Source organism: Gouania willdenowi, chromosome 10 (assembly GCF_900634775.1).
Source record: "Gouania willdenowi chromosome 10, fGouWil2.1, whole genome shotgun sequence".
Taxonomy (NCBI): Eukaryota; Metazoa; Chordata; class Actinopteri; order Blenniiformes; family Gobiesocidae; genus Gouania; species Gouania willdenowi.
The window spans coordinates 20,336,013-20,350,858 of NC_041053.1; the positions used below are offsets into that span (position 1 = coordinate 20,336,013).

Here is a 14,846-nt window from a genome sequence, read left to right on the forward strand (position 1 = left end):
TTTGACTAACTCTGGGCATATTTGCATACACTCCGTGTATAACATTTCAACTCAAGTGGATAAAAAATAAAATAAACAAAAAGATATAAAAAACATATTTTCTTATTTAAAGCACAATAAGTGCCATTCTGCAGATAGAATGCAATAACAGACAATTCATGCCAGCCTAAAATTACAACCAATTCATGTCATCATCATGGATCATTCTTTAAAAAAAATAGTCATATCTGAGCACGAACATTGCATAAGAAGTTTTATTTTAAACTGTAACAGTTTAAGATCTGGACACATTCTTTTTCAACAATGTCTTCATCTTCTGGCAGCAACTGAGACTTTTGGGCATTGAATATGTCTCCAGCAGTTAAAAACACATGATGGTAAGGCTTGCTCACAATATCTTGTCCCACGATATATCATCCGATCCTTATGGAAATCATTCATTCCAAAGGGATTTTTAAATCTCACATGCTTAGGTATTATCCAGAGGTGTAAAGAGTACTGATATATTCTACTCAAGTAGTAGTACTGTTACTTGATTGAAATTGTACTCAAGTACAAGTAAGTCATACATAAAATATTCAAGTACAAGTGAAAAGTTTCTCAATTAAATGGTACTCAAAGTAAAAGTTACAAGTTACTTTCACCCCCATCGTTTATTTTAGGTAATACATATTGCCATGGTTCCCTTGCAGACAGTAAACATCTCATGTGTAAACTTGAAAAGAAAGAGACAAAATCTACCACAACTGGAATTTAATTTATTTTCCACAAAGGCATTTGTATAAAATAAAAGGTTTGTCAAAATGTTAAATTATTTTAAAAATAAAATAACACCAATGAATTCAATTCAAAATAAAGGCTTTAAAGCTAAATGTATGAACTCTAAAACAGTATTGATTGGAAATGGCATGACGAATAGAATTTGGATTATGTTCAATTTGCCATAAAACGGAAATAAAAAATGATCACAAAAAAACACTAATTTACTCAAAAACGGTTGGGTGTAGAAATGTAACAAAAGACTTTACTTCTTTTAAAATGTATTTAAGTACAAGTAAAATTACTGATTTAGAAATCTACTCAAAAAAGTACCACAAAAGTAACGTGAGTACTTGTAATCCATGATTTTCACCTGTTTATTATTATTATTATCTAACCGTACATAACTCCTACTGAATAAGCTGCTTTCCAGTGTGAGTCTTTGTTGGAGTCTTCCAAGCACGTTGGTGGGGTTTAGTTGTTCTCTCTCCTCTTTGCGTCCTCCTGTCGCCCCCTGGCGGCTGAAGCTGATCTAACAGCGGGGAACCAGCACCGGTTGTTTGCTCTGAGGCCTTTTCTGCAGCAGCAGCCTCTGCAGCATCTGTTTGTCAGATCTCTCCTTCCAGAAGTCATCTTCATAGACCTTGAGCTGTTGTGACAGCACACACACACACCAAAGGCAAACACTTTATTTCTGATGCACCCAGGAAGAATTTCAAATCAGATTTACTCGCAGATAACTGAGTGGCTCACTGTACTGTCTCTCAGAGAGGCAATATTGTGTGATTCTGCAGTTCAGTGGAGAAGGCAACACCATAAGTTAATCCACAAAATGATTCAAAATGTACACAAAATGACTCCAAAAAAAAAAAAAACATGCAAAATTTCAATTAAAACAACAAAAATGCACAAAATAAATACAAAAACACATAAAAACAGATAATTTGCAAAATGACAACAAACCGGCAACAAAACGACTCCAAAAACCCAAAAAATAACAACAAAAACACACAAACATACCTGAAGGAATATGACTTAACTTAAATTCACAAAATTACTCAACCACACACAAAGAATACAAAACTAACAAAAAACAAACAAACCACAAAATGACAACAAAATGAATTTTAAAAAAAAACATTCAAAATAACAGAAGAATACACACAACCCTCTGCGCGTGAAGGAGTGACACACACACACACGCGCGCGTGTGGTATTTATAATAAAAATATAATAAATGAGTAAAATAAAACAAAAACAATATTTATACAAAAAGTACACAAAACAACAACAGAAATGCACAAAATATACCAAAAGGCTCCAAAAACACACAAAATGACTCCAGTATCACAATGGCAACAAAAAACAGTAATTATACAAAAAAAAGCACAAAAACACAACATAAAAATACACTAATACTCATAATGACTCCAAAAAACATACATTACAGAAAAATACACCGAACGAAAAAAAAATAAAAATCTGCGAAAAAACCAAACACATTTATTATGCGCATGTTCCATAAAATTATAGCAGGGAAATCGCACACGTTATTTTACTTTGCACCCGCAAATAAACCCCTTTATAACACTACAGAGTATGTACACCTCTTTGTACATCCAACCTTCAAACACATATTTGACATAATTGACAACTCTACTTAAGCTCCCACCATATGAATACAGTTTGACGAATTGCTGAGTGCATCCTAGCTAGAGGTGTGAAAAAAATCGATTTCACGATATATCGTGATTTTTTTTGGGTGCCTTATTTTTTTTTTTTTTAGATATTTAATCAATATTTTTGTGTATTGTGCAATATTTCAGTGGTGATTACAATGCTTTCAATGTGTTGCAATGATTATTCGATGCACTTGATTTTATGATGGCAGTGTGTAATGCCTGCAATATTTATGTATGCACAGGCATTTTATGTTCATATAATCTGTTCAGATCAGTGTTTAAACTGATAAAATAGGATAAATTGCTTTTTCTTATTTTTGTGCATTGTCAGTAACTCAGAGTGCTTTATCCTTTATGTTCTCACTTACAGTTGTTACAATGCCTTCATTATGTTGTCATGGTTACTTTGAGACTTCTACACAGTAGTTTCAGTGAAAATAATCTTATTTTATGATGGCAGTGTGTAACACTGTATTTTCTTTTTTCAGTGAAAATGTGCAAAAATACTAATAATAATTAGGATGTTTTGAAGTGAATATTTTTGACTCAATTTGTCCTCTGAATGATCAATATTTTCTGATGAACATATACAGCAACTTGATTTTTCATCTCTACGTTTAATTTTGATATCAACTCGGTAGAGTATCACGATAATATTGTATCATGACCCACGTATCGCGATGCGTATCGTATTGCAACATCCTTGCCAATACTCACCCCTAGTTCTAACCCAGACCTACCCCTAAACAAGCCACACTACAGAACTCACTCACACATGCTGTCCCTTTGAGGAGAAAAAGGCCAAAGTTGCACATGTTGTGCAGTTGTTTGTAAATAAATGCATTTTGTATCAGCACATTTAACCCAGAATTGTCCTTTTGGTCTGACTTCATTTGACATTAAAAATTATTGAGATTTATATCATATATCGCCATTTTGAGAAAAAATATTGAGATATGAGTTTTGGTCCATATCGCCCAGCAATATGTCCAATTCAATTTAGAGTAGTAAAATACAATTGTTACCACTTAATGAAATGTAAATGTATGTATGTATTCTTAACTTTTTATTTTAGTGTAAGTTAGTCCATGACATAGGGCAAAAAAATCAAAAAATAAACACCTCATTGTGTGTGTGTACTGTATGCACTACCTGCTCCGTCAGCAGCGCCACCTGTTGGCGCATCTCCTCCCTCTTCTTCCTCAGCCTGATGTTGTCCTGCTGCGTGTGCTTGAGCTCGGTGTGCTCTGTTTGATACTCAGCTTCATAGATCTCAGTCTGCTGACACATGGCATCAATGCGGCTGTGAGCTATACTTTCCAAGCCATTCATCTTTTGATCTGAAAAATTCATATTGGTATGACATTTTTTTATTCTATAACTATGCAGAGTCACCACATGGTGGCGCAGTGCAGCCTGTGTAAAAACAAAAGGGAACATTTTTTCCCTGGCAACAGCGGCTTGACTTCAGCTTTGCTCTCATTATGCTGCAGATTGAAGCAGTAATTGTGCTGAAGACCAGAGCCCACCTGACATCTTAGCGCTGCCACCTGCTCTTTCAGATCCTGCACTTCTTGCTCAGACTCCCCCAGTACTCCGGGTGGAAAGCTGATTCTCTGGCCTTTTCCCTGGCTGCATGCCCCTGGACTTCGACCAGCTGGTGAAAGGCTGGGGGAAGTCTTGTATGTAGACTCTTTACTGTGTGGCAGGTTGGGATGTCCAGCAGCAGCACTTTTGGGGCATGGAGTGTGTATTGCAGGAATAAAGCTGGTCTGAAAAGAACAAAAAAAACAAAAAACATCAAGAATAAATAACTTAAAATCCACCCACAAGACATGAGCATTTAAATCATCTTCAAAAATGTGATTTCATTAGAAATCATTAGTGTGAATGTTGAGGGATAAATTGATATTTGATATAAATGTTCTGGAAACCACCAAAACATTTACAAGGTATGTCTAACAGCACAGCCTCTATCTACTGAGATGAAACGATACGTTCTTGACAGAACCTAATGGTGAAGCTGAGGCAGCAGCAGACGGGAAGAAGAATGCCGATGCATATGCTGAATTGATACAACTTTTGGATGACAAGAGCCTCTCGTTAATTATGAGAGATGCACCCGACAATACAAGAAAAACATTTAAGATACTGAGGGAGTACTATGCCAGGAAAGGAAAGCCCCGCATTAAACCTGTTTACCATGTTAACATCGCTTCAGAAGGCGAGCAGCGAGACGGTTACAGACTATATCATAAGAGCAGAGACCGCCATTGCAGCGCTTTGGAAAGTGGTAGAAATGTTACGAGATGGACTTCTGATTGCTATGGTGTTAAGAGGGCTGCCTGAAAGTTTGAAGACATTTGCAATACATGTGACTCACAATGAAGACTACATAACTTTTGCAGAATTTAAAACAAAGCTGCGTAGGTATGAAGCCATTGAGACCAGTGACAATGTAATGAAAGCTGCTGTGAGACCCACATGGAGGCCCGCCAAGTTAGGTGCACGAGGAAAGAACAGTGATGATGCAGACATCGTCTGCTTCAAGTGTGGCATGAAAGGCCATTGAGCAAAAGCATGTCAACAAAAGACATGGTGCAGTCACTGTAAGAGTGACACCCACAATGATGCCACGTGTAGGCGTAAACCAGGAAAATGTTTGTTTGAACTTCAGCAAACCGTGTACAAGTGGAGGTGTTAAAAGACACTCATATGATTATTGTGTGTAGACAGTTTGTTTTGTTTTGTGATATTACTGCTGTATGTTTAAGATGCAGTGTGTTGTGTTCGCCACTGTGAGGCGCAGTGTTTTTTTTTGAGGCAGTGGCTATTCGTACGGTTGCTTTATCAATATACCGACATTCTATCCGTATGCAGCGCCCCTATTTGGCCAGTTTAGGTCACAAGATAGGTCAGTCATCACGTGACTAAGACTAAACCTTACCCTAAAACCTAGCCCTAACTCTAACCCCAACCCTAAAAATTGTTGCGATATGGGGTTATAACCTAACCCGAACCCTACACCTAATCCTAACCCTAACCCTAAAATTCTACGTACCACTACTTCGGTAACCGTACCACAACCGGGGGTTGCCGGTACCGCAACCGTACAAATAGGCACTTTCTTTTTTATCTGACTTCTTCTTGTGGAAAACATCATGGTATTATTACTTAAATCAGGGCCTCTGTTCATACATCTAATGTCACTCATATGGATTTTTGGCTAGAGTCAATTTCTTTATTCAGATAGCGTATAAACCTTTAATAAGTGTAATAAAGAGGAACATAATACACCTCATTCTCCTACTTCCTCTTTCACCGGAAGAGACAATAAACGTGTGTTGAATAATACAAGTGTGCCTTGTCGAATGAAGAACATTTTATTGCCTGCGTCAGATTTTGCCCCGTTGAGTTCAACGCTGGTGAGGCTGCGGACCACAACTGGATCTAAAAGTATGAAATTAAATTAATTCACAGAGAAACGAAATGAACCGATGACTATACCTGTTTGCAGTCTGTCTCTGGTTTCTGTGTCCTTCTCTCCAGCAACTGAATATAGTTTTGTAGTTCCTCATTTTTCTTAATCTCCTGGATCAATGCTTGTTCATAGTACTGCTGAGCTGCCTGCTAGCCAAATTCAACAACACAGAGCAGAGAAAGCTCCTATTAAACACAGCCAGAGTGTTTAAAACAAATTGTCTGAATTGAACATGCGTTTACCTGTTGATGGTCTCTACGAAGCAGTCTACAGTTCAGCTGTTTGATGGCGTTGTTCTCCAGCTCCAGAGCCTTCAGTCTATGATGCAGACTCGTCGTAGCACTGTGGTACACCTGGTCCCAGTCCTGGTTCAGCTTCATCAACTGTAACACACCATTAGCATCTATTTGAGCATCTTACGGCGGGCATACACTGTGCAAATTTTCAATCGTTGTACTCAGCTCCAGCTCAAATTGTGCGACTCAATTGGAGAGACTAAATGTTCGCAGCTCACGATTCATCTTCTCACACTATATGGACCGACACTGACACGAAATGACTGCTCAGACTGTATGTCTAAGACATGACACGTCGGAGTCTTGTATCCGGAAATGCAATGTAAAAATTAGAAGAAGAAGAAGAACTCTGAAGTGTCGTCATTAAAACAGAAGAAAACGAAAAACCCAGAAGTGGATAGACACTCGTTATACTAAGCAAAAAGAAACATGTTGCCTTGGCAATTTGTAAAAATAGAATTAAATACAATATATAGGCCGTCTCGTGACATACAGTAATACAAAAATGATTAGTAACATAATCGACACATTGTTTAATCTATCAATAAAAGCAAGGAATCTCTATCTGTGTGTCTGTGTGTGTTCCTCAAGTATCTCTGCAGATCCGGATTAGACTGATCCCCAGATCTGCTGTCAATGATGTCTAACTTCACCACTGATGATAGTAGTGGTGAAGTTAGATATCAATGACAGCAGACAAATTCATCAACTTTCAACAAAACAGAATTTTCATTTTCCAATATTAAACTGAATCCTGTAGTTTTTATTTATTTATTAGATTAGAAAAGATCAGACTGACCTAAGATTTTCAACATGGCTGCTGCTTGGTTCAAGGGTGTGCAACGTCGGATTTGTTTGGACTACAATGATACCGTTAATAAATTATTTCATAAAGGCTTTACAAATTTTGTGCGCATCGAAACTGACTGTTGTGGATTAATGACACGAAATGAGTCCGGACCGAGTCTGTTCCGGTCTGAGGAGATCCGGATCCACGAGGACAACAAACTGGAATCGAAATAGATGTGGTTCAACTCCCTACAGTGTCCTTGCTAAAATATGAAATATATGAAAACACAATAGTTATCACTCTACACATTTCAATACAAACCTAAATGTCCCTGATGTACCACCTTCAAACACAACCACATTTGACCATCCATGAAAAAGCTACTTAACTCCCACTTTTCTGTAGCAATATATACTTCCTACGGGCACTGTACTAGTGTTGTAAATTCATAATGAAATCAGGTCGGCGGCCACTTTCTGCTTCATTTTTGCTGCAGTACCATACATGAACTGCTGGGCGTAGTGTTGCTTCACCATTTACATAGTGAAGCAGAATTGCGCAACAGAGGAAGAACCAACCTAAAGTCTCAAAAGTTTGCGACCATTTCACTGAAAACTACACACCTGAAGTAGAACTAACATCTGTGACATGAAACCAACAGTAATACAGTATGTTAGAATCAAAGCAGCAGAAAACTATTATTTATTTATAATAATGCAATGCTCCTCCCGATCGCACGATTGAAAAATCCCGTGTATGCCTACCATTATTGTGTAAAATCTAATCACATCGTTCCACACATCGGTAACACATGCTCCAGTTTTCTCTCTATAGGCCATCATGCATGGGTACGTTTCTAAATAATTAGCTTTTAAAACAGTCATCTGTCTTTATTAAGCAGCCCTGAATTGAAACAAAAAAGAAAATGTATAATCAGACCACGTCACGCTCCTCTGAGTGTAATTCATTAGTGAGATAATGTGGAGCTGTGGATGTTTTAATCTGATTCAGGGTTAGGTATTTTCACCTCTTTGTTGACTCGGCGAAGCTCTGTGTTCTTGTTTAGCAGCAGCAGTTTCTCTTGATCGGTGGAGGTGATTGTGAAGCTCTCATTGTTCAGAGTGACATGCTCCTCTGTGGACAGATGTCTGCTGTCGCCGAGGGGAGGCCCTCCCTCAGCCCTGCACACACACACACACACACACACACACACATATACACACACACATAGTTCATACAAGAGCTATGATTGCAACCGTGGTGAGTGACATTTAGACTATGGCTGTGTCCCAATAGTCCCTCTCATCTTCTTTCCTATCCATTTTTCGTCAAAGTGGTGGCCATGATAAAGAGCGTTCCAATTCTCTAAAAGCTAAGAAAATGAGGCGCAATGCTTCCTTTATAACCTCCTTTAGCCAAGGAATGCCACTGATGCATCCTTTACCAAAGGAGACCTGATGATGCTGACCCACAATTCCTTGCGGCGACAGCATTTAAAGGGACAAGACTGAAAAATGATGCAGGTTATGTAAATTACCAATGCAATGATATGCCTTGAACGGCTTTAAATAATTTAAAACCCATATTATCAGATTATAACACATAAAACAGAGCACTCTGTCATTCAAGAAAAAGGATATCAGAGACATTTTAAGCCGCATTATGTTTTATGCAACATATTTACTTCACCTAAGAATGCTTTGTGCAGTTGTACATTTGTATGCCTACAACATTATGTAGGCCTACAATATATCTTGCATAAATGTAACAATTTCATAAAATCATACTTATTTTGGATTAATGTTGATGAGTGTCAGCAACCATTCTCAATGTGACGTTCTTTTAGTTTTTGTTCCTCGTTGCCTGGTAGCCTCTTCTCCTTTGATTTACATTTAAACCTTATTTTTGAGATTATATCAGTGGTTAGAGGCACAGGGGAAAGTTTTGTGAATGCGCTTTTGGAAATTTTTATTTTTTTCACCACGGCAGACGTCACTAACCTTTACCGCCGTTGGATTATTACGTCACCTAATACGTCACCCCTTACTCCTTTAAGTTAAGGAAAAGTGGATAGGAAAGGAGACGCAGCCAAGGATTTCTTTCATTAAGCTAAACAAAAAGAACATCAGTGTGTTTTCTGACACCTACTCACATAAAGTGCTTTCACAGAGGAAGGAGTTATTATGCATTGGCCATCTATGCACTCATTAACCTCTGACACACTGTGATGCATGTCTCTGAACGTATACAAAGTATTGTTTGCCTTTAAATGAATTTGTAGCCTGTGGAAACAATGTAGCTAATGAACCCTGGAAAATGTTGATTTGTACTGAAGGGAAATATTTGCTAAGAATAATTGCACAGAACAATTTTCCTTTCCATCAGCTCTGTTGTGATGACTGGCCTTAAAGCATGGCTGACAGGGAAGCAGTAGCAGTGTCTAATGGAGAGGCGTACACAGCTCTGCATGTTGCCTTTAGGGCTTCTTCTCTCCAACACACTGTTGGTCCGCTGTAACCTCACTGTGCTAAGTACAGCAAAGAATCACAATCTGCCATCACCTCTCATTCCCCTTCAGGCTAAACTCCTCCACAAACACACACTTTCATCCACTTATGTGCAGTGTCCTCTTGGTACATGAGAAATCAAGTTACCCAATTCAGACAGCAATGTTACCAGGTGGATGCAATGCAAACAGGAAGATGCACTGTGAGTGTATGTGCAGACAAGTATATATAGACCATTTAGTTCTAACATTATGTTTTTATGTTTTTAGGCCAGGCTACCGGACTCAAAACGCCACTCACTTTGTTCTTCTCCTTGTTGTTGTGTACACTCTTTAAAGTCGCTACTCCTTTGTTATTCGTGAACGGATCGGGCTGAAATTTAGTAGATATAATCTATGGATGTGTACGCATTGACGCTCGGAGCACCCGGGGTGCCAGGGGACCTCTGGGGGCCCCATTTTTCAAATGACTACTCCTCCGTTAGTTCTCGTTAGATCAAAATGCAGTTTGGTATGAATACACTATAAATATGATAAGACGCTCAAAGACCTTTTTTTGAAATGAGGCCTGGGGGCCAACCCCCCATTTCTGGTAATTTCCAAATTTATGGGAACATAGTCGTGTTATATATCGTTTCAAAGGTAATTCAAAATAGATTAGGTTCAATTTCCATTAAAGTCATTTTCTTATTTATTTGTTAGACAAATATTGGGACAGTTGGTGGTACCGAATCATTGACACATACCAATATATGAATGGGGCCCATTACTCTGTATGTGCCACGGGGGGTGCCAGGGGGCCCCTGGGGGCCCTATTTTTCAAATGGCTACTCCTCAGTTAATGCCTGTTGAATTGGGCTGTAATTTTACATGGATATTCTATGAGCGGATGTCAAGAGTCTCTCTGAGACCTTTTTTTCCTCGGTGGAACCGAGTCATTTGACTGAATTCTTGGGAACGTGGTACGTGCTATTCGGCGCAGAGACGTTCCCCAGGCCCCACGGGCTTGGCCCCCTAATAATAATAGTGGCAGATCAGCCAATCTTTGGGTTTAGCTACTGTTTAAGGACACCTGCACCAGGCATGTCTTGTGTTCCTTTCCATGAGTAAAAGGCAGCAAGCTGAGTCAGTAAATTGTTCAAGTCAATCTTCACCTTGAGATGTACAGTTCATGCAGATTATACATTGTTTTGCATTACACAGCTTATGGGCCAAGTAAACATTTCTCACTAACTGTACATTCTGACTAAAGGCCAATGCACACTATTACAGAACAAAATTTATTCCATACTGGAAAAACAAAACATCTATATTAAGGTTTGACGTGGTCCCCCAATTTCCAAAATCTCAATCCAATCAAAATGTACTGGACCCTGAACCATGAAGACCTTGGTTCCAGATACCATAGATCACAGTGCTCCATGTTTTCATGATCAGAGTGTTTTTCTCGACAGTGGATAAAGTCTGTGCAATCCAGCTTAAGTTTTCATCAATATAAATGTTATGAAAAAATACAAATGCTATTGCTTCCTCCAGCAATACAGAAACTCTGTGCCACTGCCTTTGATGAAGAGGGAGATAACTCTGCTTCATTGCATGGTTGCACGGCAAGCCAGACACATATTGCTTTTAATCTCAGTGTATGTTAAAGGTAGGTTAGGTCAGCCTAACTGTAGAAAGGACAGTGAAATAACGTGGTTATTCTCAGATCCACACCAAGGCCACAACTATCCTAATGCTCACCTAAATGTAATAGACAGGGACAAAAGACCGCTTACAACATTTTTAAAGGAAGTGATTCACATATAATGCATACGGAATTCATTACTTAATGGGAAACTCCACGCTGACATTTGATTCCCTTTTCACAAAGGTAAACTTCTTCTTTTTATCATGTACGCCACTTTTCAAAAATCCCCTAATAGATATCAAATCTCTAACGCCTCAGTTTCTAAAGACAAATACCAAAGAACAGTATTAGTCACATGGACTCAATAAATCAGTGGAAGCTCTATTCAATGAGACTCAGGAACATTGTGTTGAAAAAGGCTTAGTCTAAATCAATGGTTCTTAACCTGGGTTTGATCGAACGCCAGGGGTTTGTTGAGTCAGTCTCAGGGATTCAGCAGGGGTCAAGACACACAGTAAAAATGTGTAACACAAAATGAATGTCAGTGATAAACTACTTTATTCAAAGGTAAATTATGATAAAATTAAATTGGAATTTTAAGCATTAAAATAAAAATCAAAAGCGTTTCACTAAAGCAAAACATGAGCCCAGGCTTATGTGTGTGTGTCCCAATAAAATATATATGTTTTGAAGAAATCATATTTTCCAATTACGAATGGTTCAGTGAATGTACTGATAAAGTTTGCAGGGTTCAGTCCCTCCAATAAGGTTAAGAACCACTGGGCTAAATCAGAAGTGAAAGTAACGGATTACAAGTACTCACGTTACTGTAATTGGGTTACTTTTATGGGTACTTGTACTTTTTTGAGTATCTTTCTGAATAAGTCATTTTACTTGTACTTCAATATGTTTTAAAAGAACTAAAGTAAATAATTACATTTCTACACCCAACCGTTACTGAGTAATATTTATTATTTTTTGTTTTAAAGGTCCCATATTATACTGTTTTTCATCAATTTCACACAGCTGTCAAAGGTCCAACAACACTGTATTCTATATGCATTTCCCCAAACCCATCCGTGGTCCTGAATTTCAGCTGTCTCGTTGCTCAAATGAGCTCTGCTGAGAACAGGCTGTTCCTGTGCCTGCACCTTTAAATGCTAATGAGCTCCGTCTGTCGACGCCTAATTGGAGAGCCTTGCCCAATGGCCTTACCTGTGACACGTCCCTCTCACAGAGAGGATGCCGCTTATGCTAGTATAACATAGGCACTTAATGTTGATTTGTACAACCAACAACAGAGCAATTTGCGTGTCTAGCTCTGAGCGACGACATTGCAAAACACTACTGCTATCTCACCACTAGACACACCAAACTTCACCACGGGGATGAACGTCCCCCTCTCGGATGTCTCCTATCACCGCTCAGAGGAGATCGGCCTATGCATATGACTCGTTTGGTTACGTAACGACAGGAGCTGAATCTGAACGGCCTGTAGGAGAGCAGTTTTACCAGTGGGTGGTCTGCAGAGACCATGCAGGAATTGCTTGTTTTCCTCATTCTGGGAGTTGGCAGGCTCAGGGAGGACCAGTTTATAGATGTAGAAACCAAAAAAATGTGTTTTTCACAATATGGGACCTTTAAAATAAATGGACATTGTGAAACTACAAAAAGTGAAATAACCAGACAACAACCAAATGCATCACATCAATAGCTATTATACGTAATTTACGGTGCCTATACAACATTGAATGGAGGTTTTTTTTTCTCACTTTTAGAGTTCTTTAGCTAAAGTTAGAGCCATTTTTTTATTATTATTTTGAATTGAATAATAATAATAATAATAATAATAATAATAATAATAATAATAATAATAATAATAATAATTATTATTATTATTATTATTACTATTATTATTCAATAATATTTGTTTAAATAATGATTATTTTATACAGATATCTTTGTGGAAAATAAATTTAGTTCCAATTGTGCAAGATTTGTTTTAACTGTGACAAGATTTTTTACTTGTACTTGATTATTTTATGTATGACTTACTTGTACTTGAGTACAATTTCAATCAACTAACAGCACTTCTACTTGAGTACCTGTAGGATATATCAGTACTCTTTACACCTCTGGTCTAAATACATAAGATTCTTCATCAGTCCATTCTCACAATTTACAATCGGTGCCATTGTTTCTCACACTTACCAAGTCTCTTGATTTGATTGTTCCTGTTGGAGGCTTTCAATCCTTGGTGAAGTGTCATTTGTTTCTGTTGTAGATGATTCTAAAGATGGAAAAGATAATTGTTCTCCGTCCATGACTGATCAGAATTTTCAGACCTGCTTTTATCCTGAATCTACACGGATCAAAGCTGCTTCTCTTAAACTCTCACTAAACTGTGATGGAAAACAAACACTGCTGTCAGTGCAGATAAAAAAGCAAAAGAGGAAGTTGCAAAGACGGAGAGTCCCATGACACTGAGAAAGGGAAATGAGATTCAAGATGTCTTGCGGCTTTATGTAAAAGGAACAAATCTACTGTGTCTGTGTTAAGAAGCATTTGTTATCTATATCTTATGAGCACAAGAATTCAAAACGTTAATTTCGTTAATGTGTGTGCGCGTGCTTGTGTGTGTTTTTCAGATAGATGAACTGTTGTATTGTAGAATTGCAGAGAGGAGTTATTAGGTGGGGGGTTGAATAGATATGCATAATTTCTGTGTGATTATACAGTATATTGCAGAACATGTAATTGATAATAATGGTAATGCATACATTTATTCAACATCCAAAATGATGGTGTCAGGCTGATTGCATTCTCTGCTCTCTTCATTAACGGGACTGAAGGAAGTAGGTTGCATCAGGTTATTTAGTAAATCACATCTTCATCCAAGGGGCAATCAAGTAAATTGGAGGATTTTCGTTAATTATGTTCCTCTTATTGAGGCTAAGCGGGTTCATATTATTAACACGAGGGAAAATTAACTCTCCCATCTCGTTTTGGGTGCACCTTTCTCTAAAACAGTCAGCCCACTTTTGCTTTGGATCACTAGAGAGATACCAAAGTGCAAAGACAACAGCAGTTGCAGTACAGTGACTCATGTGAGATAAAAGCGGGAGAGGCAACAAAATATGTCTGGCCTGCCCAGCGGCGCCGACGTGCTCCAGTGATTCCAGTCAATGTCTGTGCCATCCATCATGGACACCAGTCAGAGTATTGCTGTGCCAAGCAGAGGCTTTGCTGGGAGGCCCAATGAGGGAGAAGTGATGCAGTGCCTTTATTGACCCAATCCTCTGACAAAGCCAAGGACAAATGGGCTGATACTCCTCCATGGGATTGATTTTTATTCTAACAAGAGATCGTGGAGTGGGTTTGTCTTCTTCCATGATGTGAGGACAACTTAGAAGTGGGCATTTCTGAGTTTTACAGCTTTTTTTATATCTGATTTTTTTAATTGCTGGAAGATAAATTTCTTGGTTTTATAATTGGACTGGGAATAATATGACCCACAGGAGTCCTTACAGATCCATGGTTTCTTTCCTTTTTAAATTTGCATGTTTGTAGATGTTTGTCTGGATCACAAAATAATCACCTGAGGTTGAATTGCATGGCTATCTCTGCATGCTATAACCAAGTTTTACCATTAGAGTTGAACTCCAACATGTGTTGGTCTCAGTTGCATGTGTGTGAAAGTGG

The 14,846-nt window shown here is 38.3% G+C and overlaps 1 protein-coding gene across 2 annotated transcripts; it reads right to left on the reverse strand.

Moving 5' to 3' along the window:
• Nucleotides 1–1,075: 1,075 nt before the first annotated feature.
• LOC114471634 (uncharacterized) lies at nt 1,076–13,573 on the reverse strand. Of its 2 annotated transcripts, none has more exons than XM_028460487.1 (7): nt 13,356–13,573; nt 8,036–8,189; nt 6,165–6,305; nt 5,949–6,068; nt 3,971–4,213; nt 3,594–3,719; nt 1,076–1,408 (listed from the first exon to the last, which is right to left on the reverse strand). In XM_028460487.1, exons 1-7 carry the CDS (start codon nt 13,466–13,468, stop codon nt 1,292–1,294), a joined length of 1,014 nt encoding a protein of 337 aa, XP_028316288.1. In that variant the 5' UTR covers nt 13,469–13,573; the 3' UTR covers nt 1,076–1,291. The 2 variants fall into 2 exon arrangements, with proteins under 2 accessions (XP_028316288.1, XP_028316287.1); XM_028460486.1 differs by having other exon boundaries at nt 5,949–6,071.
• Nucleotides 13,574–14,846: the final 1,273 nt, after the last annotated feature.

What these genes read in the sequence shown, in the direction of transcription:
- LOC114471634 (XM_028460486.1), bottom strand. Translation starts at nt 13,468, where the DNA reads ATGGACGGAGAACAATTATCTTTTCCATCTTTAGAATCATCTACAACA. An exon ending in CAGAGACAGACTGCAAACAG is followed by an intron (nt 4,214 to 5,948) that starts GTATAGTCATCG and finishes TGTTCTTTTCAG; the next exon opens with ACCAGCTTTATTCCTGCAAT. An exon ending in TGGCGCTGCTGACGGAGCAG is followed by an intron (nt 1,409 to 3,593) that starts GTAGTGCATACA and finishes CTGTCACAACAG; the next exon opens with CTCAAGGTCTATGAAGATGA.